This window comes from Balaenoptera borealis (assembly GCF_965194805.1).
Source record: "Balaenoptera borealis genome assembly, chromosome: 8".
In the NCBI taxonomy this organism is placed as follows: Eukaryota; Metazoa; Chordata; class Mammalia; order Artiodactyla; family Balaenopteridae; genus Balaenoptera; species Balaenoptera borealis.
The window spans coordinates 87,528,867-87,554,263 of NC_138865.1; the positions used below are offsets into that span (position 1 = coordinate 87,528,867).

At 41.8% G+C, this 25,397-nt stretch overlaps 1 protein-coding gene across 14 annotated transcripts in view; it reads right to left on the reverse strand.

The window, feature by feature from the left end:
* Positions 1-25,397, reverse strand: part of FBXO10 (F-box protein 10) — an 82,746-nt gene that overhangs the window by 43,688 nt on the left and 13,661 nt on the right. For 12 of the 14 annotated variants that reach the window (XM_082403840.1, XM_082403837.1, XM_082403838.1 and 9 more), the window contains 3 exons: positions 22,941-23,067; positions 4,954-5,544; positions 1,065-1,886 (listed from right to left, as the gene is read on the reverse strand). In XM_082403840.1, the coding sequence (XP_082259966.1) occupies positions 1,065-1,886; positions 4,954-5,538 (1,407 nt within the window). In that variant the 5' untranslated portion in view covers positions 5,539-5,544; positions 22,941-23,067. Of the gene's footprint in view, positions 1-1,064; positions 1,887-4,953; positions 5,545-5,795; positions 5,857-22,940; positions 23,068-25,397 lie in introns of all 14 variants that reach the window. The other 2 variants (XM_082403843.1, XM_082403844.1) reach the window with 2 other exon arrangements.

Genomic DNA, 25,397 nt, shown 5'->3' on the forward strand with positions numbered 1-25,397 from the left:
GCAAGACTCACATGTGACATCTGTACAATGCCCTTCAGTTTTCTAAGTGCTTTTGCCAATATTATGGCACTGGGTCCTCACAAACCCCCAGTCGAAGAGGTGGGGCAGTATTTCCATTTCACACGAGAGGAAGGTAACGTTCACAGTGAATTAGAGGAGAGGTGAGACTCAAACCTAGGAGCTATGTCATGCTTCCTTCTAAAAGGCCATGTCTTTCCTTTTAGAAGCCTTTCCCATCCTGAGCTGCTACTGTCCTGTGGTGCCTGAGGGGGTTGCAGGTACGAGGCGCTGACGGCAGGCAGAGCAGGATGACCCATTCTTAGCATGAAGTCCATACATCTCAACGGGGCTTTCTAGGCCCTGGGCAAGGTGGATTCTGCTTACCTCCCCTGCTCATTTTCCGACGGTCCCCACCACACTGCTGAACTTGGCCTCACATCCAGGCCCCAGCACAGGATGTCTGCTGCCCGAACCCTCACTGTGCACCTCCTTTTCACCACACGCAGCCCATTTTCCTTGGTTCTCTTCTCCTCATCCTACTCAGCTTCGACATCTCCTCGTCTGGGTAGCCTTCTCAACTACCCGCACAGTTTGGATCACAGGCAGCGATCACGTCTCCCAAAATTATCTTGCATCCAGGCTAAAGAGCCCTTGTTCCTTCTACTAGGAGTTGGGTGACATATTTGAGAAGCAGCATAACATATCAGCATAGTGAAAGGAGGTGGAAGACCTGGGTTCTAGTCCCCATTCTGTTTGGCCTCTAACCTGCTGTGTGATCCTGAGTGAGTCACCTTCCTCCCTAGGCCTATTTCATCTTCTGTAAAATGGGAAGAATAGTTTCTGCCTCATCCAAATCAGATGATGGACATGAGGCAAGTGTGTTTTATAAGCTTAAAAGAGGATTTTTTAAAAAAATGCATGCTAGCACCATCCAAGCCCTCCTGCGTACAGCCACTGAAGCCCTCTCACCACTCAAAAATCATGTTCCTTGTGACCCAGCGAGGCCTCATGGGTCTGTACAGTAAGTCTTATGACAGCACCTTGTTATTATGCATACACCGCACCTTGCTATTATGTATACATCGCACCGCGTAAGTCAGGTTCCGGAAGATGTTTCCTTCCATCTTGGCTCGGCCATAAGAGCAAACGAAGACGCCTCCCTTCCCGTCCCGGAACAGGCACTTGCGGATGAGGCAGCCCTGCACAGAGCTGGCCAGCGCCATGGCCTCCCTGTCCTTCTGCAGCTCCTGGTGTAGTGAGTTCAGCACCAGGCAGCTGGGCAGCTGGATGGATGCTCCCGGCAGTGGTGGGCCCAAAAAGGAGCCCCCCAGGACCGGCCGCGGGCCCTGCACTTGGTAGGACAGTCTGTACGTGAGCTGGTCCTCATCCTCATCCTCACCGCTGGGACTCAGGCCTCCATCACTGCTGTCTGGGGTCCGGGCCACCCTTTCCCCATCACTGCCCACCTCTGCCTCCTGTGAGCCAGCCTTGGGGGAGCCACTTGCTGGGCTGGTAGGGCTCTGGCTACCCTCAATGACAATGCCACAGGTTCTTGGGCTCCAGGCCTGGTCCCTGCTTTCCAGGTCCAAGGACATTAAAGAGTCAGAGTCCTCTGTCGGGAGCACGCCAGGAGAGGACCTGATAAGCCCTAAGAGATGCGTGTAGGCCCAGTTGTTTTCTGAGGACGGGTGGCCCTCAACAGTCACAGAGTTGTTTTCACTGCCCACGAATTCACAGTTTTCCAGGACACACAGGGGCACATTGTGCAGAAAGACATGGGTGTTTTTGAAGGTGCAAAACTTCACTTGGCAGGTGCCCGGGCCATGGACCTGGATGTGTCCATTCTCAAAGTTGCAGTTGTCAAACTGGACGTGACCTGAAGTTGTCTGGGGAATGAAAGAGAGAAAGTGGGTGTAACAGGGATAAGATCTGTTTTGCTAGTCAGAGCTCTAACTGTTCTGTAAGGGGGTGGCACCTGGAAAGGCCATCTGTCCTGCTGGTCATGTTCCCTTCCCCACAGGGCAAGGGTCTTGCCAGCCCCAGGAGGAACCAGGAGCTGCTGTGCATCAGAAGGAAGATCATTTGGAGCTGCCTGCCCTTCCCTCCTTCCAATCCCAAAGGGCAGGGGACAAGAGTGGAAACGGATAACGGCAGAAAAGTACACTTTCTGGAGCAGCGCCTTTCCCCAAACCCTCAAATCTCAAGTAAATTCCACCAGTGCTCATGAAGTGCTTAGTGAGAATAAAGAGTTGGGGGGGGGGGGTGGGTAACATGGAGAAGGGGAAGATGCTGAATGCTCAGAGGGATGCTGGGTGAAATGGAATCGACACGTTAATACTGGAGATGAACCAGGAGACCGTCACTCAAGGGAGAAATGATGGAGGAGAGCTTTGGATTCTCACAAACACAGGAACTGGCTGGGATGTGAGCCCAACTTTACCAAGCCCTCTGATGGGTGAGGGTCCCACGTGGTGTCTCAGTTACACGGAGACTGTGTCCCACCAGGTGATGTTCCTCCGGGTCTCTCCTTCCAAAGCACTATCCCTTCATTCGAATCCTCCCTCGGCCCTGCGAGCCTGCCTCCACCTGAGCCTGCAGCCCTGAGGTTCACCACATAGGCCAGCCTGGAGTGTGGACTCAGGACAGAGCTGGGCAAAGCTGGAGGGCTGACAGAGGCCAGGGTGGGCGAGGAGGGGCTGAGCTCTGCTGGGGCTGGGCCAGCAGTGGGAGGCCCAGACACAGGTGCTGGGAAATTCTGCGTGGGAACTGGTGCTGGTGCAGAACTACGGCAGGAGACAGCAGGCCACATCCCTAAAGAGGGGGACAAGGTGTACTGCCGTGACCAGGTGAGTGCCCTGAGCAGTGGCTAAGAGTGCAGGCTCTGGGGTCCAGCTGCAGGGCCCAGCTCCCAGCTCTGCCTCTTCCAGGTGTGTTATCTTGGATAAACATCACTTCTCTAAGCCTCAGTTTCTCTCTGCAACACGGGGCTCACGAACTAACAAAGCACCAGGCACGGAGCCAGGCACAAAGTTGGCACGTGAGGAAAGCCAGCTGTTATCATCTGGGGTCAAGGGACGTGGAGAGCAGAGAGTTCTCTGGGGTGGGGGTACTGCTCGGCCCTACAGAATAGCCCACCTGAGACCCTCAGCCCTCCAGGCCTGACGGAGAAGCCCAGCTACTCCGCATTCCTGAAGAAGAACTGCTTCTGGATTCCACGCCAAGCTCCATGAGATGTACCTGAACCATAAAATGAGGTAGTAGTGTCTCATGATCCCATTTAGTAATCCTTGGACAATTTTACATTCTCTAGCAGTGACCTCCCTTGACAGCTTGTCCCAGAACTTAACTCCCCTTAACCTCTCTAGTTCTTCCCTATGGCTAACCTAACTTTTTCTTGCTGAAATTTAAGTCTATTTTCTCTTACTTGGTCCTCTCTGTAGAAAAACCCCGGCTCTCTAGAGACGCAGAGCCATCGCTAGGGTTCTCCTCAGAAGTCATAAAAAACGGCTGTGAAGTCACCCTGGCCTTTGCATTTTTCAGGCAAGGTCATCCTAGCCCCTTGTCCTGCTTTTAGTTAAAAGACAAGCATGGACTGAGCACTAATATATGCCAAGCACTAAGCCAGATGGTGGGCTGGGCTACAAAGAAGTCTACGGCCAGGACCCACCCCTTGAGGATCTGCAGCTGCACTTGTGAGGGGGAAGTGGAGGCTGAAGAATAAATGACTATGAAATGTGGAAGGTCTGGAAACGAACCGCTCTTCCAGATCTGCAGATGAGCACAGAAGGACCCCATCGGTTCTTCTGAAATGTTCTAAGTAGCAAACAGCCTTTTAAGCTTCCAGGGAATGCAGAACAATGTAATTTCAAAAGTGGTTAGACTCAAAGGCCTGGATTTGAGTTCCAACCTCACTAATTATCCACTTGAGAAAGTTACTCAGCATCTCTGAGCCTCAGTGTCCCTCATCTGCAAAATGGGGACACACCTACTCTGTCTACCACAACTGTTTGTTGTGGGGATCAAATGAGGCCACAGATGGAAAGTCATCTATCTTATGATTACAGGCTTTGGACCCTACCTCTGTCCCTTACAAAGTCTGAGACCCTTGTTGAGGCTCCATTTGCTCATCAATAAAGCCAGCTGACACTACCCATCTTAATCATGGCTGTAAAGTACTTGGCTGGCACACGGTAAGTGCATCATAAGTGATTGGTGGCATAATGATCATTATGAATGTGAGAGACAATTTGGTTGTTATTGGTAGAATAGTGGCAATATAATTTTTGTTGACTAGGTACAAAATCCATGTATCACAATCAGATTCTAGGCAATGCAGCTCCTGGCAGTCTACAGCTATTAGCTCTAGACTGCTCTGCCAGAAGCTACCAACATCCCAACACATGCTTGTCTTTGAAAACAACTGCTCCCTTCCTAGAAGGAATGTGTTCTACTGATATTTCCTGATCCTCTCTCCAGTCACCCTTGGCAAAAGCCTGACCTTCCTTGACCCTCCGCAGAGTGGGGCTAATGTGCTGAAGGTCACTGGCCTGCAGAGCCCCCCTCTTTGGCCATCTCTCTGGGAACGCTGCCTGTTCTCTGCTTCCTGTCACCATGTGGCATGTGGCATGTGGCACGCTCCCGGAGCCTGGCTGCTCTACCTGTGGCCCCAGTTGGTCCAGGTTGGAAAGGAAGAAGCACAAAGCAATTTTGGCCTCCAGTGCAAGGCTCATTTTTTTAAGTACAGCTTTTTCAGGAATAAAGCAGAATGTTGATCTCTACTGATCCCTCTGCCTCTTTCTCAACTGGTGCAGAACTCAGAGGAGTGTGTTATAGGACTAATAACTAACTCTCTCTCTTTTAATTCCAACAAAAAAAGGGTTACAAACCCACTGAAAAGAGGCCAAGGCCCAGGGTCAGGCCGGGAGAGGCTATCCATCTGAGGTAGACACCCACCTTAAACATGAAGGGTGAGAACCAGGCTGGCATGAAGACGAGGTTGCACAGGCGTGTGGTTGAGCACTGCTGGTCAATGCTGGCTAGCAGGGCCACTTCGCCCAACTTCCCGTGGCCTACGATCTCCACGGGCACCTTCAGGATAATTTCACCTTGCTCTTCGTGCAGACCTGGGAACAGCAGGATTCGGTCAAATAGGCTGGACATGGCCAGGGCACTGCCTAGGCTGTGAAACTCATGGCCTGGCCCGACACTCAGGGTACGACGTGTCCTCCTCCGGCGAAATAGAGAAAAGCAGACAGAGGTCTCCAAGATAGCGGCATTCTTGGTCCACATCTTGGAGGCAAGGTAATGCTGCTTGAAGGCCTCCCTCCAAGACTCAGGTTCCACATCAGGCTGGTTGGGCCAGTTGGGGTGGCGACACTCAGTGTAGCCCAGATACAGCTGCCGCCAGCGAGTCCTATCAAGACTGAGGATCAGTTCATACCAGGCCCTGCACACTAGGCTGCAACGGCCCAGGTCGGGAAGGGGCAGGTAGGCTAAGATCATGCGCCACAGCTCCAGGGGGAGGACGCCAGCCTCCATGGTCACCTGGGAGACAGACACAGAACAAAAGAGGTTTTTGTCTATGCTGCTTACAGTCCCCCTTCTTAAAATATCCCCTGCCTTCTGACCCCAGGGGTGAACAGGCACCTAGGCCCAGCCAATCACAGGACTCCACCCACTGAGTCAGAATCCTTCCCTGGGATTTTTCTACCTGCAATCAGCAGGGAAAACTTTCTTTTCTCTTAAAGACACTATAAGGATATGACCCTGGAACTGCTGGCAGCCATGTTCCCTACCTTATGGATAAAACCTTGTGTTACCAAAGCCAAGGAGAAATGAGGAGATGAAAGATGAAAACTGAAAAAGAGAAAGAAACATAGTGAGTATGTGTGTATGTGTCCTGGTGGTATGATTCCAGATTCCTGAAGATGCCCTGGAATCTTCAGTTTTCCTTCAAGTCTGTGAGGTACCTCAATGGCCTTCTAATAAATTCTCTTTCTGCTTAAGCTGGTTTGATTTCAATTTCTGTAACTTGTAGCTAAAAGAGTTTGGACTAATACAGAGGGAACCCATCTTTGGCTGTTACTGTCCTAGAGCTGTCTCTCCTCATCACGGATCAAATCCTCATGGGAGGCAACCTCAGGAAAACTGCTGCTGAGGTTTTGGTCCTGGCTCTGCCACTGGTTACTGATGTAACCCTAGTGTCTCAAGCATCTACTGGGCTAGCTGTCCAACCATCTGCTCCCATGATTTTTTTTGGGAAAGTATCCGTCCCCCCACCAACAGTTTACACCACTTGCTTACAGAGGTAGGGCTTTCCGCAGCCGTGTGTGTGGAATAACACTACCCAGACCCCTGGTTGCAAATGACTGGACTCTGGATGGCTCCACTGGGCCACTGAGATCTTTAGGGGAATGTGAGTTGCAATTCTAGAATCAGATTGACTTCTCTCCTGAATGGAGGGGAATGAATGGCTTGTTTCCTAAGCTATAAACTCAGGAATAGTTGTTGGTGACCATTTTCTCTGGGGGCAGGGGAGGGTGGAAGCAGAAGAAGCTGGTCTGCATTGAGAGGAGGATGAATGAGAGACACAGAAAAAAGCAGAGAAAAGGGCAGAAACAAGGGGCATCCCAGTGTTTCTCCAGCACTGCAGATCACAGCTCCAGTCTACTCTCAAAGCTCAGCTCCATCCTTGCCTTTTGAATCCCTTCAGCTACCTCTGTACTCTTCTAGTAAATTCTCCTTTTTGCCTAAGCTGGCTTCACTGCATTTCTGTTGTTTACACCTAGCTTAAGCTCTCTCATTTATCAGTGTCAGTCTCCCCACCTAAAAAACAAGGCGGCTGAATTAGATGACCTAGAGCAACTTTCAAGTCTGAACCCTGTAAGGTCTCTAGACAACTAGAAACTAAAACTAGAAACAGGGCCAACTCCATCACTGACTTTAATAATCAAGTTGTCCACCTCTCCAGGGCCTTAGTTTTCCCCTCAATTTTATAAAAATGATGATCAAACTTGTCAGCCATTATTCCCAAGAAGGCTAAAAACACAGATGTGTGATTACCTCTGATAGAAATTCTGAGCCTCCTCCAGACAGGTATGGCTTTAACTCTACAGGATTAGTATCAGAGCCAGGTATGCAGGTTCTTCCATCATGATCACCCAGTGAGACTTTATGAAGTTCTCAGCAGCACTGGAGAAGAGCTGGCTCTGGACTGGTAAGCATGATGTAGAGAGGAAAGAAAGGCTGGGCTCCTGATACTGCAACTCCCCCAGGCGAACACAATTTTACTCGTGGTGGTTTCTGTGACACCCGTGTCTCCTGTTCCTCATCCCTTCTTTAGCCACACCTTCCCAGCCTTTTAAGGAGAAGAATGTTCTTCTATCCCTTCTCTAACCATTCTCTAGCTAAGTGATCACATTCATTCCCTTGATTTCAACTACCAGTGTAAATTCAGAACCTCAAAATCTGAATTTCCAGCCCCAGCTGTCTCTTTCAAGCTCCATACATGAACACCCAATTGCTGGCCAGACATTTCTACCTGAATGTTCCACAGACACTAAAAACTCAGCATTGTATCCAAAATGGAACCTCACCTTCCAATTTAGACCATGGCAGAATTCCTAGAACTGGATTCTCCCGCCTGCCACAAGCGAGGCAACAGAATACATGCTCTCAGGCACTGAGTAGCAAGCCACACAGGACTGTGATCTTACAGAGCAAGGAAACAGGAGGAGAGTGCATGACTGCTCCAGCTGTCATCTTGGGGCACCTTCTCATTGTGGGGTAGGGAGATGGAGCCCAGGCAGAGTGACAGTCTACTGAGCAGGCAAATTTGAGTTATGGGCTGAAGTGGCTGAAATCTGCGAGGCAGGGTATCCAGAGGGAGTGAGTGACACAGAGTGGGGGTGGGTTTGGTGGGCAGTTTCTTGGCTGAAAGCTGGACCACACGTGCACAGGGTGGGACTTCCACAGACCTAGTGGAAAATTGCCTTCTCTGGGGTAAGTGGTGATACTAGAGATCAGGCAGAGCTGGGAGATCATGGAATTCCACCCAGAATATGGAGCATTCATATTGAGACTCAGAAAGGATGTGCCATGGGAATAAATTCAAATCGGAAGACTAAAGTCAAGCTTCATAGGATCAAAGGGTTCTGCCAGTAACTTATGCCTGCTAGAATGAAATTTAACAGTCCTAAAAAAAAAAAGGACAACATAATCTAGACTCCCTCAACATGTCAGCTACAAGATACTGTGATGTTGGCATAAGAAAACTAGAGAGTCCTAAGACCCAGTTCCATCCACCAGTGGGCAGGCACCAGTCCCTCCCACCAGTGGGCAGGCACCAGTCCCTCCCACCAGGAAGCCAGCACAAGCCCTTGGACCCTCATCAACCAGGGGGCAGACACCAGAAGCAAGAGGAGCTACAATTCTGCAGCCTGAGGAATGGAGGCCACAAACACAGAAAGTTAGACAAAACAAGATGGCAGAGGAATATGTCCCAGATGAAGGAACAAGATAAAACTCCAGAAGGACAACTAAGTGAAGTGGACATAGGCAATCTGCCTAAAAAAGAATTCAGAGTAATGACAGTAGAGGTGATCCAAGATCTCGGAAAAAGAATGGAGGCACAGATTGAGAAGATACATGAAATGTTTAACAAAGAGTTAGAAGTTTTAAAGAACAGAGATGAACAAGATGTTTTAAAGTTTTAAAGAACAGAGAAGAACAAGAACAGATGATTACTGAAATGAAAAATACAGTAGAAGGAATCAATAGCAGAATAAATGAGGCAGAAGAACAAATAAGTGAGCTGGAAGACAGACTGGTGGAAATCACTGCTGCAGAACAGAATAAAGAAAAAAGAATGAAAAGAAATGAGGACAGTCTGAGAGACCTCTGGGACAACATTAAATGCACCAACATTCACATTATAGGGATCCCAGAAGGAGAAGAGAGAGAGAAAAGGCCTGAGAAAATATTTGAAAAGATAATAGTTGAAAACTTCCTTAATATGGGAAAGGAAACACTCAAGTCCAGGATGCGCAGAGAATCCCATAGGGGATAAACCCAAGGAGGAACATGCCAAGATACATACTATTCAAATTGACAAAAATTAAAAACAAAGATAAAATATTAAAAGCAACAAGAGAAAAAGCAACAAATAAAATACAAGGGAATCCTCATAAGGTTATCGGCTGATTTTTCAGCAGAAACTCTGCAGGCCAGAAAGGAGTGGCACGATATACTGAAAGTGATGAAAGGGGAAAACCTACAACCAAGAATACTCTACCCAGCAAGGCTTCCATTCAGATTCTGGGGAGAAATCAAAAACTTTACAGACAAGCAAAAGCTAAGAGAATTCAGCACCACCAGACCAGCTTTACAAAAAATGCTAAAGGAACTTCTCTAGATGGAAAAGAAAAGGCCACAACTAGAAACAAGAAAATTACGAATGGGAAAGCTCACCAGTAAAGGGAAACATACAGTTAAGGTAGGTAATCATCCACACACAAATATGATACTTAAACCAGTAATTGTGAGAGGAGGAGAATACAAATGCAGGACATTTGAAACACATTTGAAATTAAGAGATCAGCAACCTAAAACAATCATGCATATATATAGACTGCTATACCAAAACCATGGTAACCGCAAACCAACAATCTACAATAGATACACACACAAAAGAAAGCAATCCAAACACAACACTAAAGATAGTCATCAAATCACAAGAGAACAAAAGAGGAAGGGAAGAAAAAAGAACCACAAAAACAAATCCCAAACAATTATCAAAATGGCAATAAGAACATACATATTGATGACTACCTTAAATGTAAATGGATTAAATGCTCCAACCAAAAGACATAGACTGGCTGAATGGATACAAAAACAAGACCCGTATATATGCTGTCTACAAGAGACCCACTTCAGATATAGGGACACATACAGACAAAGTGAGGGGATGGAAAATGGTACTCCATGCAAATGGAAATCAAAAGAAAGCTGGAGTAGCAATACTCATGTCAGACAAAATAGACTTTAAGATAAAGGCTGTTACAACAGACAAAGAAGGAGGCTACATAATGATCAAGGGATCAATCCAAGAAGATATAACAACTGTAAATATATATGCACCCAACATAGGGGGACCTCAACATATAAGGCAAATGCTAACAGCCATAAAAGGAAAAATTGACAGTAACACAGTAATAGTAGGGGACTTTAACACCCCACTTACATCAATGGACAGATCATCCAGAAAGAAAATCAATAAGGAAACACAGGCCTTAAATGATACATTAGATCACATGGACTTAATTGATATTTACAGAACATTCCATCCGAAAGCAGCAGGATACACATTCTACTTAAGTGCACAGAGAACATTCTCCAGGATAGATCACATGCTGGGCCATAAAGCAAGCCTTAGTAAATTTAAGAAAACTGAAATCATATCAAACATCTTTTCCGATCACAACGCTATGAGATTAGAAATCAACTACAAGAAAAAAACAGTAAAAAAAGCAAACACGTGGAGGCTAAACAATATGTTACTAAACAATCAATGGATCACTGAAGAAATCAAAGAGGAAATAAAATATACCTAGATACATAAGAAAACGAAAACACAACAATCCAAAACCTATGGGACGCAGCAAAAGCAGTTCAAATAGGGAAGGTTATAGCAATACAATCTTCCTCAGGAAACAAGAAAAATCTCAAACAACCTAACCTTACACCTAAAGTAACTAGAGAAAGAATAACAAACAAAACCCAAAGTTAGTAGAAGGAAAGAAACCATAAAGATCAGAGCAGAAATAAATGAAATAGAGGTGAAGAAAACAATAGAAAAGATCAAGCTGGTTCTTTGAAAAGATAAGCAAAATTAATAAACCTTTAGCTAGACTCATCAAGAAAAAAAGGTAGAGAGCTCAAATCAATAACATTAGAATGAAAAAGGAGAAGTTACAACCAACACCACAGAAATACAAAGGATCATAAGAGACTACTACAAGCAACTATATGCCAATAAAATGGACAACCTGGAAGAAATGGACAAATTCTTAGAAAGGTACAATCTTCCAAGAATGAACCAGGAAGAAATAGAAAATATGAACAGACCAATCACAAGTACTGATATTGAAACTGTGATTAAAAAACTTCCAACAAACAAAAAGTCCAGGACCAGATGGTTTCACAGGTGAAGTCTATCAAACATTTAGAGAAGAGTTAACAACTATCCTTCTGGAACTATTCCAAAAAGCTGCAGAGGAGGGAACATTCCCAAACTCATTCTATGAGGCCACCATCACTCAGATACCAAAACCAGACAAATACAGCACAAAAAAAGAAAATTACAGGCCAATATCACTGATGAACACAGATGCAAAAATCTTTAACAAAATACTAGCAAACCGAATTCAACAATACATTAAAAGGGTCATACACCATGATCAAGTGGGATTTATCCCAGGGGTGCAAGAATTTTTCAATATCTGCAAATCAATCAGTGTGATACACCACATTAACAAATTGAAGAATAAAAACCATATGATCATCTCAATAGATGCAGAAAAACCTTTCGATAAAATTCAACACTGATTTATGATAAAAACTCTCCAGAAAGTGGGTAGAGAGGGAACCTACCTCAACATGATAAAGGCCATCTATGACAAACCCACAGCTAACATGGTACTCAACAGTGAAAAGCTGAAAGCATTTCCTCTAAGATCAGGAACAAGGTAAGGGTGTACACTCTTGCCAATTTTATTCAAGATAGTTCTGGAAATCCTAGCCATGGCAATCAGAGAAGAAAAAGAAATAAAAGGAATCCAAATTGGAAAAGAATAAGTAAAACGGTCACTGTTTGCAGATGACATGATACTATACATAGAAAATCCTAAATATGTTACCAGAAAACTATTAGAGCTGATCAATAAATTCGGTAAAGTTGCAGGATACAAAACTAATGCACAGAAATCTCTTGCATTTCTATACACTGACAACAAAAGATGAGAAAGAGAAATTAAGGAAACAATCCTATTTACCACTGCATCAAAAAGAATAAAATACCTAGGAATAAACCTACCTAAGGAGGCAAAAGACCTGTACTCTGAATTATATAAGATGCTGATGAAAGAATTCGAAGATGACACAAACAGATGGAAAGATATACCATGTTCTTGGATTGGAAGAATCAATATTGTCAAAACGACTCTACTACCCAAGGCAATCTACAGATTCAATGCAATCCCTATCAAATTACCAATGGCATTTTTCACAGAACTAGAACAAAAAATTTTTTAATTTGTATGGAAACACAAAAGACCCCAAATAGCCAAAGCAATCCTAAGAAAGAAAAATGGAGCTGGAGGAATCAGGTTCCCTGACTTCAGACTATACTACAAAGATACAGTAATCAAGACAGTACAGTACTGGCACAAAAACAGAAATATAGATCAATGGAACAGTATAAAAAGCCCAGAAATAAACTCATGCACCTATGGTCAATTAATCTATGACAACGGAGAAAAGACAGTCTCTTCAATAAATGGTGCTGGGAAAACTGGACAGCTACATGTAAAAGAATGAAATTAGAACATTCTCTAACACCATATAGAAAAACAAACTCAAAATGGATTAAAGACCTAAATGTAAGACTGGATACTATGAAACTCTTAGAGGAAAACATAGGCAGAACACTCTTTGATGTAAACTGCAGCAATATCTTTTTGGATCCACCTTCTAGAGTAATGAAAATAAAAACAAAAATAAACAAATGGGACCTAATTAAACTTTACAGCTTTGCACAGCAAAGGAAACCGTAAACAAAATGAAAAGACAACCCACAGAATGGGAGAAAATATTTGCAAATGATACAACCAACAAGGGATTCATCTCCAAAATATACAAACAGCTCAGGCAGCTCAATATAAAAAACAAACAAACAAACAAATCAAAAAATGGGCAGAAGATCTTAATGGACATTTCTCCAAAGAGGACATACAGATGGCCAAAAAGCACATGAAAAGATGTTCAACATTGCTAATTATTAGAGAAATACAAATCAAAACTACAATGAGGTAGCATCTCACACTGGTCAGAATGGCCATCACTGAAAAGTCTACAAACAATAAATGCTGGAAAGGGTGTGGAGAAAAGCGAACCCTCTTACACTGTTGGTGGGAATGTAAGTTGGTACAACCGCTATGAAGAAGAGTATGGGGGTTCCTTAAAAAACTAAAAATAGAACTACCATATAATCCAGCAAGCCCACTCCTGGGCATATATCTAGAGAAAACCTAATTCAAAAAGATACATGCACCCCAGTGTTCACTGCAGCACTATTTACAATAGCCAAGACATGGAAGCAACCTAAATGTCCATCGACAGAGGAACAGATAAAGAAGATGTGGTACATATATACAATGGAATATTACTTGGCCATAAAAAAGAATGAAATAATGCCATTTGCAGCAACATGGATGGACCTAGAGATTACCATACTAAGTGAAGTAAGTCAGACAGAGAAAGACAAATATCATATGATATCACTTATATGTGGAATCTAAAAAAAATGATACAAATGAACTTATTTACAAAACAGAAAGACTCACAGACTTCAGAAACAAACTTATGGTTACCAAAGGGGAAAGGTGGCGGGGGGGGAGGGATAAATGTATATATACATTCTGTATATACACGTTACTATATACAAAATAGATAATCAGCAAGGACCTGCTGAATAGCACTGGGAACTCAACTCAATATCGTGTAATAACCTATATGGGAAAAGAATCTGACAAAGAATGGACATATGCATATGTATAACTGAATCACTTTGCTGTACACCTGAAACTAATACAACATTGTAAATCAACTATACTCCAATACAAAATAAAAATGAAACTAAAAAAAAAAAAGAAAACTAGAGAGTCCAGAAATAGATTTGTACGTATACTGGTCAACTGATTTCTGACAAAACATCAATGCAATTCAGTGGATGGAGAAAAGCCTTTTCATCAAGTGGTGCTGGAAAAATGATATCCATATGGAAAAAAAAAGAACTTTTGCCTCATAACTCACACCATACATGAAAAAGTAACTCAAGATTGATTATAGACATACACATAAAAAAACTAAATCTATAATGCTCCTAGAAGAAAATATAGGAAAATACATTTGCAACCTTGGGGTAGGAAAAGATTTCTGAGAACACAAAAGGCATTAATCATTTAAAAAAACCTAGTAAATTGGTCTATCAAAATTAAAATTTTCTGTTTATCAAAAGACATCATTAGGAAAAGAGAATGATAGAACAGGGAAAAATATTTGCAATACAACATATACAGGACAAAGGGCTTGAATCCAGGATATATTAAGAAATCCTACAACTCAGTAATAACAAAACCCAATAAAAAATAGGCAAAGATTTGAACAGAAACTACAAAAAGAAAAATGAACAGCCGATAAACTCATGAAGAGATGCTCAACATCATTAGTATTCATTATTACTCAATTTGTATTAAAACCATGATGAGATAAATGTGTGTTTCACACACACTAAAATGGCTAAAATTAAGAACACTGAAAGCATCAAAGATGTGAAGTAACCAGAATTCTCATACATTGTTGGTAGGAGTATTAAATACTAGAAGCACTTTAGGAAACTGGCGATTTCTTCTGCAGTTAAAACATATACCTATCCCGGGACTTCCCTGGTGGTCCAGTGGTTAAGAATCCTTCTTGCAATGCAGGGGACACAGGTTCGATCCCTGGTCGGGGAACTAAGATCCCACATGCCGTGGGGCAACTAAGCCCACGCACCACAACTACAGAGCCCATGCGCTCTGGAGCCTGCAAGCCACAACTAGAGAGAAGCCCACACACCGCAACGAAAGATCCTGTGTGCCGCAACTAAGACCCAACACAGCCAAAAAATAAATAAATATTAAAAAACCAAACAAACCAAAAAAACCACATGCCTATCCTGTGACCTAGAAATTCCACTCCTAGATATTTACCCAAGATAAGTGAAAATGTATATCTACGAAAGGACGGATATAAGAATGTTTACAGCAGCTTTATTCCTAATAGTAAAACAAACAGACAGAAAACTAGAAACAACCCAAATGTCCATCAACAGAAGAGTGGATAAACAAATAATGGTGTATTCATACAATGGAATACTATTCAGCAATAAAAAGGGATGAACAGCTGATAACACACAACATGGATGAATTGAAAAAAGAATGTGCTAGGCAAAAGAAATTAGTCACAAAAGACTACATATTGTATGATTCCATTTAGGTGAAGTTCAAAAACAGATAAAATCATCTATGGTGATAAAAATCAGAACAGTGCTTGCCAGTGGGGTAGGGATTGACTTGCGGGGGTCAAGAGGAAACTTTGGGAGTAAGGGAAAAGCTTTATAGCTTCACTGGTATGTGAGTTATATAGGTGCATACATGTAAAAAACCTCACTGGACTGTATGCTTCCATTCTGTGCATTTTATTGTGTGTAAACTTTGTCTCGAATTTAGGGAAACCTCCTTAATTTCTCTTCTATCTCCTTCCCTCCCTCTCTCTCCCAGATAGCCTCTCAAGCCCTATGTTTCTGCCTCCTTAAGTACTCTCAAATTAGTGTTTGCTCTCTACCCTCTCTGTCACTGTGTTATTTCTGGCTTCACCATCTTTACTCTGGATTACTACAGTAGAGTCTTAACCGGTCTCCCTGGAACCACTCCTGCCTCCATCCAATCCATCTGCCAGAGGAATCTTTCTAAAATATGAATCTGGTCTGGTCACTTAGTGTGAAATTCCTCAGTGGCCCCCCATGGCTTCTAGGATAAAGTCTAGTACAGAAGACAGGTCATGAGCTTGTTTATTTCTCTGGCCTCATCCCTGACATTCTTCCCACCCTACCCTCACTCTCCCAGTAATATCCCTACAGAGGGCCTTTCCTCATCCTCTCTCCTTAGATATGAAGTGCCTCTCTGGCTTCCAATGGCAACCTGAGAACAGCTCTATCACAGCCTATTTAAAATGTAAAACAAGACAGAGGACACAAAGCAAATGTGTAGGTTAGCGAATTGATTTATAAGGCAAACATCCTGTTAACCACCTCCTAGGTCAAAAAAACAATTTTGCCAGCCACTCCAGAAGCCTCTCCATGGGCCCCATCCCAATCCTGCCCCCAGAGTAAACATTTTCCTCCTGACTCTGTAGTAATCCCTTCCTTAGGTTTCTTTGTGGTTTTATCACCTAAGCATGCATCCTTAGACAGTATAGTTTTAGTTTTGTCCTTAGGTTTTTAGCTTGATAAGTGTTTGATTCTCATTCCATCTACAGGTTCCCCTTCCATCCTTTTCTTTTCTTTACTACCTATCTGTTGAAGAACTTGAACCATTTGACCGAAGTTTCTCAGTCTGGACTTCGCCGACCGCGTATGTTCTCATGGGAGAGTTCACTTTGTTGCCCCGTCAGCTGATTTCCTGTGTATTGGCAGCTGGATCAGGGGCTAGACTGGACTCAGGCTCCATCCCCTTAGCAAGTCTACAAGTGGTGGTGTATCTTTTTATCAGGAGATGTCCACAAGTCTGGCTGTTGCTTTTTTGATGTCAGTGCCCACTGACGCCCAATGCCTAGACCCATTCATTTCCCTGGAGGTAAAAAAAATGGTGAAACTCCAACTGGATCATCTGGTTTTGATTTATTTGCTGAAATAACTTTCAGCAAATAGGAGAGTCTTCTCTTCATCCATCATTTGGTTACCCAGAGGTACAGTCCACTTAGGAAAGGCCAGCTTGACTCTTTCATGTCCCAGGTTTCAAGATGATGAATTTGTCCCGTTACACTTTGAAGGTAACCAATTTGGGTTTGTGTGTGCATGTGTTTAAACTATTATTATAAACACATGGATTTAAACATATTTTATGGCTTTCAAGTCTTTGAATTTGCTATTCTTTCTGAAGCTCAAATTGAGCCAGCTTTGGCCTCGATTTAGTTCCTCAGTGCTTCTGGCACAACCTCAGTAATCTTTGATCGTTTCCTTGCTATGTGGTACTTCAAGATGTTCCTGGCTCACTTTTTACATTTCTTGCCCAGACATGGTATCAGACAATTCTCTAAGAAAGAATTTGTGTTTATTTTAAATTGAAATTTTTACTGAGATAATTGTAGGTCTGTATGAAATTGTAAGAAATAATAGAGATCTCTTGTATGCTTTGCCCAGTTACCCGCAGTGGTAACATTTTGCAAAACTACAGCATAATAACACAACCAGCATAGTGACATTGATACAATCCACCACCTTATTCAGATTTCCTGTTTTACTTATACTCGTTTTTGTGTGTCTATATTACATTCTGTACAATTTTTATCACCTGTGTAGGTTCATGTATCCACTATCCATAGTCAAGACACTAACAGTTCCAACACCACAAGGACCCCTCATACTACCCTTTTATAATCACACCTACCACCCTTCTGACTCCTCTTCCCATCCCTAATCCCTGACAACCATTAATCTGTCCTCCATTCTAAAATTGTGTCACTTAAAAATGTCATATAAATGGAATCTTACAGTGTGTAAGGATGGGACTGGCTTTTTTCTCTCAGCATTATTCCTTGGAGATGCATTCAAGTCTGTGTATCACTAGTTTGTTCCTTTAGAATGCTTAGTAGCATTCCACAGTGTTGATGCACCAGTGTACATTTGCAGAATTTTGACAAATGCATTCACACATCTAATCCAAACCCCACCAATATAGAATATTACCGTCACCCCAGAAAGTTCACTCATGACTTTTCTTAGTCAATCCCTAACCCCAATCTCAAGAGGCAACCACTGTTGTGATTTTTCTACCACAGATTAGTTTTGCCTGTTCTAGAATTTCATATTAATGGAATCATGCAGTAAGTATTCTTTTGTGTAAGACTTCTTTCACTCAGAAGAATATTTTGGAGACTCATCCATTTTGCTGCATGTATCAGTAGCTCATCCCTTTTTACTGTTGAGTAGTAGTTCATTATATATTAATATATCACAGTTTTTTAAAAAATCGATCCTCCTATTGGTAGAAAGCAAAACTGTTTCCATTTTGATGCTATTATGAATAATGTTGCTGTGAATATTCTTATACAAGTGCTTTGTGGACATATGTTTTAATTTTTTTTGAGTAAATGCTTAGAAGTGAAATTGCTGGGTTCTTTTTCCAAAGAACATTTTACACTCTCACCGTGAATGTATAAGAAACACCACTGCTCCACAACTTCACTAACATTTACTGTTGTCGGTCTTGTATCATTCTGGTGGATATGTAATGGTACCTCATTAAATAAAATTTTTTTATTGAACTATAGTTGATTTACAATATAGTGTTACAGATTCAGATTCTTTTCCATTATAGGTTATTACAAGATACAGTACTGAATATAGTTCCCTGTGCTATACAGTAGATCCTTGTTGTTTATCTATATTATATATAATGGCATGTATCTGTTAATCCCATGCTCCTAAATTTATCCCTCCCCTTCCCCTTTCCCCTTTGGTAAGCATAAGTTTGTTTTCTATGTCTTTGAGTCTGATTCTGTTTTATAAATAAGTTGATTTGTATTATTTTTAGATTTCACATATAAGTGATATCATGTAATATTTGTCTTTCTCTGACTTATTTCACTCAGTGTGATAATCTCTAGGCCCATCCATGTTGCTGCAAATGGCAATATTTCTCTTTTCTGGCTGAGGAATATTCCATTGTATATACATACCACATCTTCTTTATCCATTCATCTGTTAATGGACACTTAGGTTGCTTCCATGTCTTGGCTATTGTGAATAATGCTGCTATGAACATAGGGGTGCATGTATCTTTTTTGAAATCGGTATCTCATTTTGGTTTTAATTTGCATTTCCTTCATGACTAATGATGTTGAACACTTTCATGTGCTTATTGGCCTTTCATATATCTCTTTTGAAGTGTTCAAATCTTTTGTCTATTTTTTTTAAAATGGGGTTGTCTTTTTTATTATTCAATTATAGGACTTCTTTATATATCCTTTGCCAGATAAATGTTCCGTGAATATTTTCTTCTACTCTGTAGCTTGTCGTTTCACTTTCTTAATAGTATCTTTTGATGAGAAGTTTTTAATTTTGCTGAAGCTGAACATACCTTTTTTTTTTAAAAAATGATTATTGGTTTCTTTTACCTGAGAAGCCTTTGTTAATCCCCACATAATGAAGATATCCTCCTATATTTTCTTCTAAAAGCTTTGTGGTTTTAACTTTTGCATTTTGACCTACGATCCAATCATGAATTAATTTTTGTTATGGTATGAGGTGGAGGTTGAAGTTAATTTTCTTATGTGAATATCCAGTTATTCCAGCACCATTTGTTAAAAAGAATCTCCTTTCCCTATTGGCTTGCTTTGGTGCCTTTGTCAAAAATCTAATGACAGTAGCGTGGATCTATTTCTGGGTGATTTATTCTGTTTCATTGAACTATTTGTCAATCCTTATGCCAGCACCACACTGCAATTTTACACTTTTCCTTTGATAAATTGGGCTTTTAGTGTCAAGTCCAAGAACTCTTTACCTAGCTCTAGATCCTAAATATTTTCTCCTGTTTTTTTTTTTTTTTTCCTAAAAGTTTTATAGTTTTACCCTTCACGTTTAAGTCTATGATCCATTTTGAGTTAATTTTTGATTCAGGTATAAGATTTAGTTTGAAGTTCATTTTTTTTGGACCTATGGTCATCCAACTGTTCCTGCACCATTTGTTGAAAGGGCTATCCTTTCTCCATTGAATTGCTTTTCTACTTTTGTCAAAAATCAGTTGAGCTTATTGTTCTGGTTTCTTTTAGTGGAAGCAATATTTCAAGACCACAATCTGGGTATTAGAGATGCTTATTTCTACTAGGTTTGGTCATGGTTTCTAAGCCTTTTCAGCAGACTTCTGTCTCCTCCACCAGAATGTGGGTTTCTTTGGCAAGGACTGGATACCTTGCTCTCTGAAGACCCAATACCTGGTGTTGACCCCTTTCTCTACTCCAATTATTCAGAGCAACAGAAAAGAAAATCACTCTAAGCAACAGAGTGCCTAGATTATTCCAACACCGGGTCCACATGTCTCAGGTACTATGAGAGTGGGATTCTGCCTTTTCTGAGGCTCTAAGTTCTTTCAGGAAATGCTGCCAATAAGTAAACCAAATGAGACAAGTACATGATTTATTATTACCTACAGGTGACTTGACTAGAGTCACTGGGAGAAAAAACAGGTCAGCAGTACCTCTGGTAAGATTAAGTTAACCCTTTCATATTCAACTCTCACATAACTCATTCTTTCCCTCACAACTTCTTATCTTTGCACTCCACATTCCTCCCAAACATCTTCCAGACCTTCCACAGCTCTGCCTCTAATTGCCCCTTTCCTAATTTGACTGCTGCTCTTCTCATTACAGTGTCATTTGCAGGAGGGAGGAGCTCTGATGCCAGGACTCTGAGTGGGTTGAAAGCAGTTCAGTTTCAGGTGGGCCTCTCCTCCAACTAGGTTCTTGGCTCACTTATGAGGTAATTTAATTTAAAATGTTATTTTGCCTGTCCATCAGGTCTTGGTGACCTGTACATGATTCTCTGAGTTCAGTGACTTCATACGTCACATTTCTTCTAACCCTGACCCTTCACACAGTCCCTTCCTGAAACCTCAGATTTAGCCTCCTTCTTCCACATAACAGATGCCTCCTGATTACCCTGTGTCCCACACAGTTCACATTTATCTTTGTAAATTTTTTATCTCCCTATTAAGAGGAGTTCATTTACAATATTTTTCTCTGTCCTTGCTTCACTTCTTTTTTCCTTATTATATTGCTACTTCAATTCAAAACCACCAGAAGAACACTGTTATCACCATTTTAACAAGTTCCTATATAAAAGAATACAAACTGTCAACCACCCAAACATTTCTTCCCAGAGGGTGATCGCATTCCAGGAAGGACCACTTGCTGCATGTGGAAGGAGTATCTTTCAGTCATTATTAAGAACTCTGACCTACTTCTTAGACTCCTTGCTCTCCTCATCCCCACCTCTCACTTTCCAATTTATTAGCATCTTTGATTATAACTGTATGCTGTTCTTCCAGGGGCACCATCTAATGTGTACTTTCCAACGTGCCTTATCCACAATGTTCTTTCCTTCTACAAGGGACAACTCTGACAGGTGTTCAAGAGTGAATCAGAGAATCCTAAAGAAACCCAATCTCGACAGCCTTCCAGGTGACAGGCTTCCCTATGGCGTCATGCAAGTCTGCCCAGGAGGGCCCTCTCTGGGACCCAATGCTAACAGTCACTACTCCAATTCTCAGGAGGATGTAGAGACCCAAATCACAGTTACTCAAACTACGACCACCAAGCCCGATTACTGCATCCAACCCCACTGCTGACTTGAACCTATTTCACTATCTATTAGCGTTCAACCCAGTCAACCCGCTGAATGCTCCATGTGACATCCCACAGTACCCAGCACTGCCAACTCCTGTCCCAGATGAGTTGCCACAGCAGCCCATCAATAAGGAATACACTGGGCCACCAAAATTGAGCTATAGAGAATACAGCAAGAACCAAACACACCATCTAATACCTAGCACAAAGCATGACTTTAAGTAAATGAATAAACAGAAGTGAATTGCCATCATGCCTCTACCCCAATTTTTTGGTGAATAATTAGTTCTTGCAAACTTATATAAATTTACTATATAAACACAGCTTCAAGGGCCCTCCCTCCCCCCACAAAATTCCTGCATCTACACAGAAATTCTTACATAGAAATTCTTAAAGTTTCATTGTGAATTTAAAAATTAGAGAATTAAAAATCCCTTTTATTTCTTGTTCCTTTGTCTTGCAAATATAGCCCTTACAGAGTGTGAGGGATTCTAGGATGAGAAAGAAGTGACAGGAAATGGACACAGCTAATACCAACCCGAGAGAGAAAGTATTAAGCATAATTGCAGCTTACAGAGCTCAAGAGGAAAGAAAATCTTTAAACCAGACTTGGTGGGACTTCCCAGAGGTTCTTAAAACATGGCTCTTGACCATTCCCCCTCAGAATCACCCAGGGCCTGTTCCTAGCTCCACTTCAGATCTCCAGAATCAGAATCTCTGGGGTGGGAATGTAAATTGGTGCAGCCACTATGGAGAAGAGCATGGGGGTTCCTTCAAAAACTAAAAACAGTACCACCATATGATCCTGCAATCCCATTCCTGGGCATATATCTGGAGAAAACCCTAACGTGAAAAGATACATGCACCCCTATGTTGATAGCAGCACTATTTACAACAGCCAAGACATGGAAGTAACCTAAATGTCCATTGACAGATGAATGGATAAAGAAGATGTGGTATATATATATATACAATGGAATATTACTCAGCCATAAAAAGAATGAAATAATGCCATTTGCAGCATCATGGACGGACCTAGAGATTATCATATTAAGTGAAGTCAGACAGAGAAAGACAAATATCATATGATATCACTTATATGTGGAATCTAAAAAAATGATACAAATGAACTTAGTTACGAAACAGAAACAGACTCAAAGAAAACAAACTTTTGGTTACCAAAGGGGACAGTGGGAGGATGTGGAGATAAATTAGGAGTTTGGGATTAACATATACACATTACTATATATAAAAGAGGTAAACAACAAGGACCTACTGTATAGCACTGGGAACTATCCTCAATATCTTGTAATAACCTATAATGGAAAAGAATCTGAAGAAGTACATATATCTGAAGAAGTGTGTATATATATATACCTGAATCACTTTGCTGTACACCCGAAACTAATAATAATAATACAACATTGTAACTTAACTATACTTCAATAAAAAAAAAATTAAATATAAGGAAAAAAAAGAATCTCTGGAATGGAACCAATTACCTGCAACTTTTCCAAGATCCCTGGTGACTGTAATGAAAAGGGCCCCCTTTCCACACTTTGATGCAGCACTCCCAATAAAGCGCTCTCCTCAGCTTCAACCCTTTCGGTGAGTGGCTCTCCCAGTATCCTGCGAAGTCAGAAGACCTAGGATTAAGTGGTATGCAAGCTTGAGCAAGTCACTTAACCTCCCTGGGCCTGGTTTCCTCATATGTAAATTGGGGAGCTTGATACCACCCCAAAGGATTGCTGTGTGGATTAAAAGATCTAATGCATACTGTGTTGATAATTAGTTCTCTTTACCAACTATTTCCAGTTTCCCCTCCTTTTGGCACATGACAGGATTGCACTCTCGGTCCCTCCTGTGGTTGGTTGAGTAGGGTCACATGACCAGTACTAATCAATGAGTTTTGAGAAGGGATGTGTGTCACTTCTTAACTGGAGCACTTCACTGCCTGTGCAAGATCATCCAGAGCTCTCTTCTTTCCAGCACAGCAACTGGCAACATTTGAGATGATGGCTACTCTGGTAGCCTGGCTCCTTGAGTGATTAGGAAAAGCAGAGTCTCCCTGCCAACCCAAAATGGATACCATGCATGAAACGTAATCCTGTGTGGTGGGTTAAGGAACTGAGAATTTGGGGACTGTTTATTACTACAGCATAACCTAGCCCTTCCTGACTGATAAGAGCATGTGAAACTCTAAAGAGTGCTATTATGAAGCTCCTGGAGACCACCCATTCCATGGCTTGTCTGCAGTGATTCAATATCATATTTCCCAATACTGAGCTGAAATCTAGATCCTAGTTACTTCCTCAGTTGGTCTCTGTTCTATCCCCCTGGGGTCACTGGAGTTCTGCTCTCTTATATATGCTGCATATTTGGTATAAGCATTAGATGACAAACTCAGAAGCTTGTACTCTACTGCAGGTTCCTCAGGAGGGAGTGGCCTGATTAGAGCTGCATTTTAACGAGATCCATCCAGGAGAGTAATGTTGGGTGGAACACTGAGGGAAGAAACTCACAACTTTGCAAATATTAAATGACAGTTTCTTTCCCTCAGGATGATGTGAGGGTCTCTGGAGGATTTGGGGCAAATGTGCCTGACACAGAAACTACTAGGGCTTCAGTTTTCTTGGGATTCCAAAAAGCTCACCCCACAGTGGGAAGCAAAGGGTGTTGGATCTGGCCTCTTGCGGGAAGGAGGATTTCCCAGCAGGGGATTTTTCCATCCTTCAGCAGTTGTCTTCCTCCAAAATTTCCCATGTCCCCAACACTAGGCAACACCCCGAGGCTAAATCGAGACTGAGGCTGACAGTTCTCCCCTCAAGAGCCCTCTGAACTTAGAGAGGATTTCCTTTCATGAAAACGCCCTGTTCTCTGTTGTTCCATTTGGCATTATTTACTATATCTTTACAACACTAATCCATGGGGATCCACAGAGCAACAGGGATTTCCATAACCAGGTAACACTTTAAAAAAATGTATTCCCACATGATCATCTCAATAGACACAGAAAAAGCATCGGACAAAATTCAACATCCATTCATGATAAAAACTCTCACCAAAGTGAGTATAGAGGGAATATATCTCAACATAATAAAAGCTATTTATGATAAACCCACAGACAACATAATACTCAACAGTGAAAAGCTGAAAGCCTTCCTGCTAAATTCAGGAACAAGACAAGAATACCCACTCTCACCACTTCTATTCAACATAGTACTGGAAGTCCTAGCCACAGAAATCAGACAAGAAAAAGAAATAAAAGGTACCCAAATTAGAAAAGAAGAGGTGAAACTGTCACTATTTGCAGATGACATGATACTCTCTCTACACAAAGTCTCCACACAAAAACTATTAGAATAAATGAATTCAGCAAGGTAGCAGGATATAAGATTAATATACAGAAATCTGCTGTATTTCTTTACACTAACAATGAAATATCAGAAAGAGAAAGTAAAAGAGCGACCCCGTCTAAAATCATGTCAAAAAAACAAACAAACAAACAAAACCAAAAAACCAGAAACAAAACTTAGGAATAAATTTAACCAAGGAGGTGAAAGACCTATATGCTGAAACCTATAAAACACTGATAAAGGAAACTGAAGATGATTCAAAGAAATGGAAAGATAGCCAATGCTCTTGGACTGAAAGAATGAATATTGTTAAAATGGCCATACTACCCAAAGCAATCTACAGATTTAATGCAATCCCTATCAAAATACCTATGACATTTTTCACAGAACTAGAACAAATAATCCTAAAATTTATATGGAACCACAAAAGACCCAGAATTGTCAAAGCAATCCTGAGAAAAAAGAACAAAGCTGAAAGTATAACACTTCCAGACTTCAGACTATACTACAAAGCTACAGTAGTCAAAACAGTGTGGTACTGGCACAAAAACAGACATATAGACCAATGGAACAGACTAGAGAGCCCAGAAATTAGAGCACCCA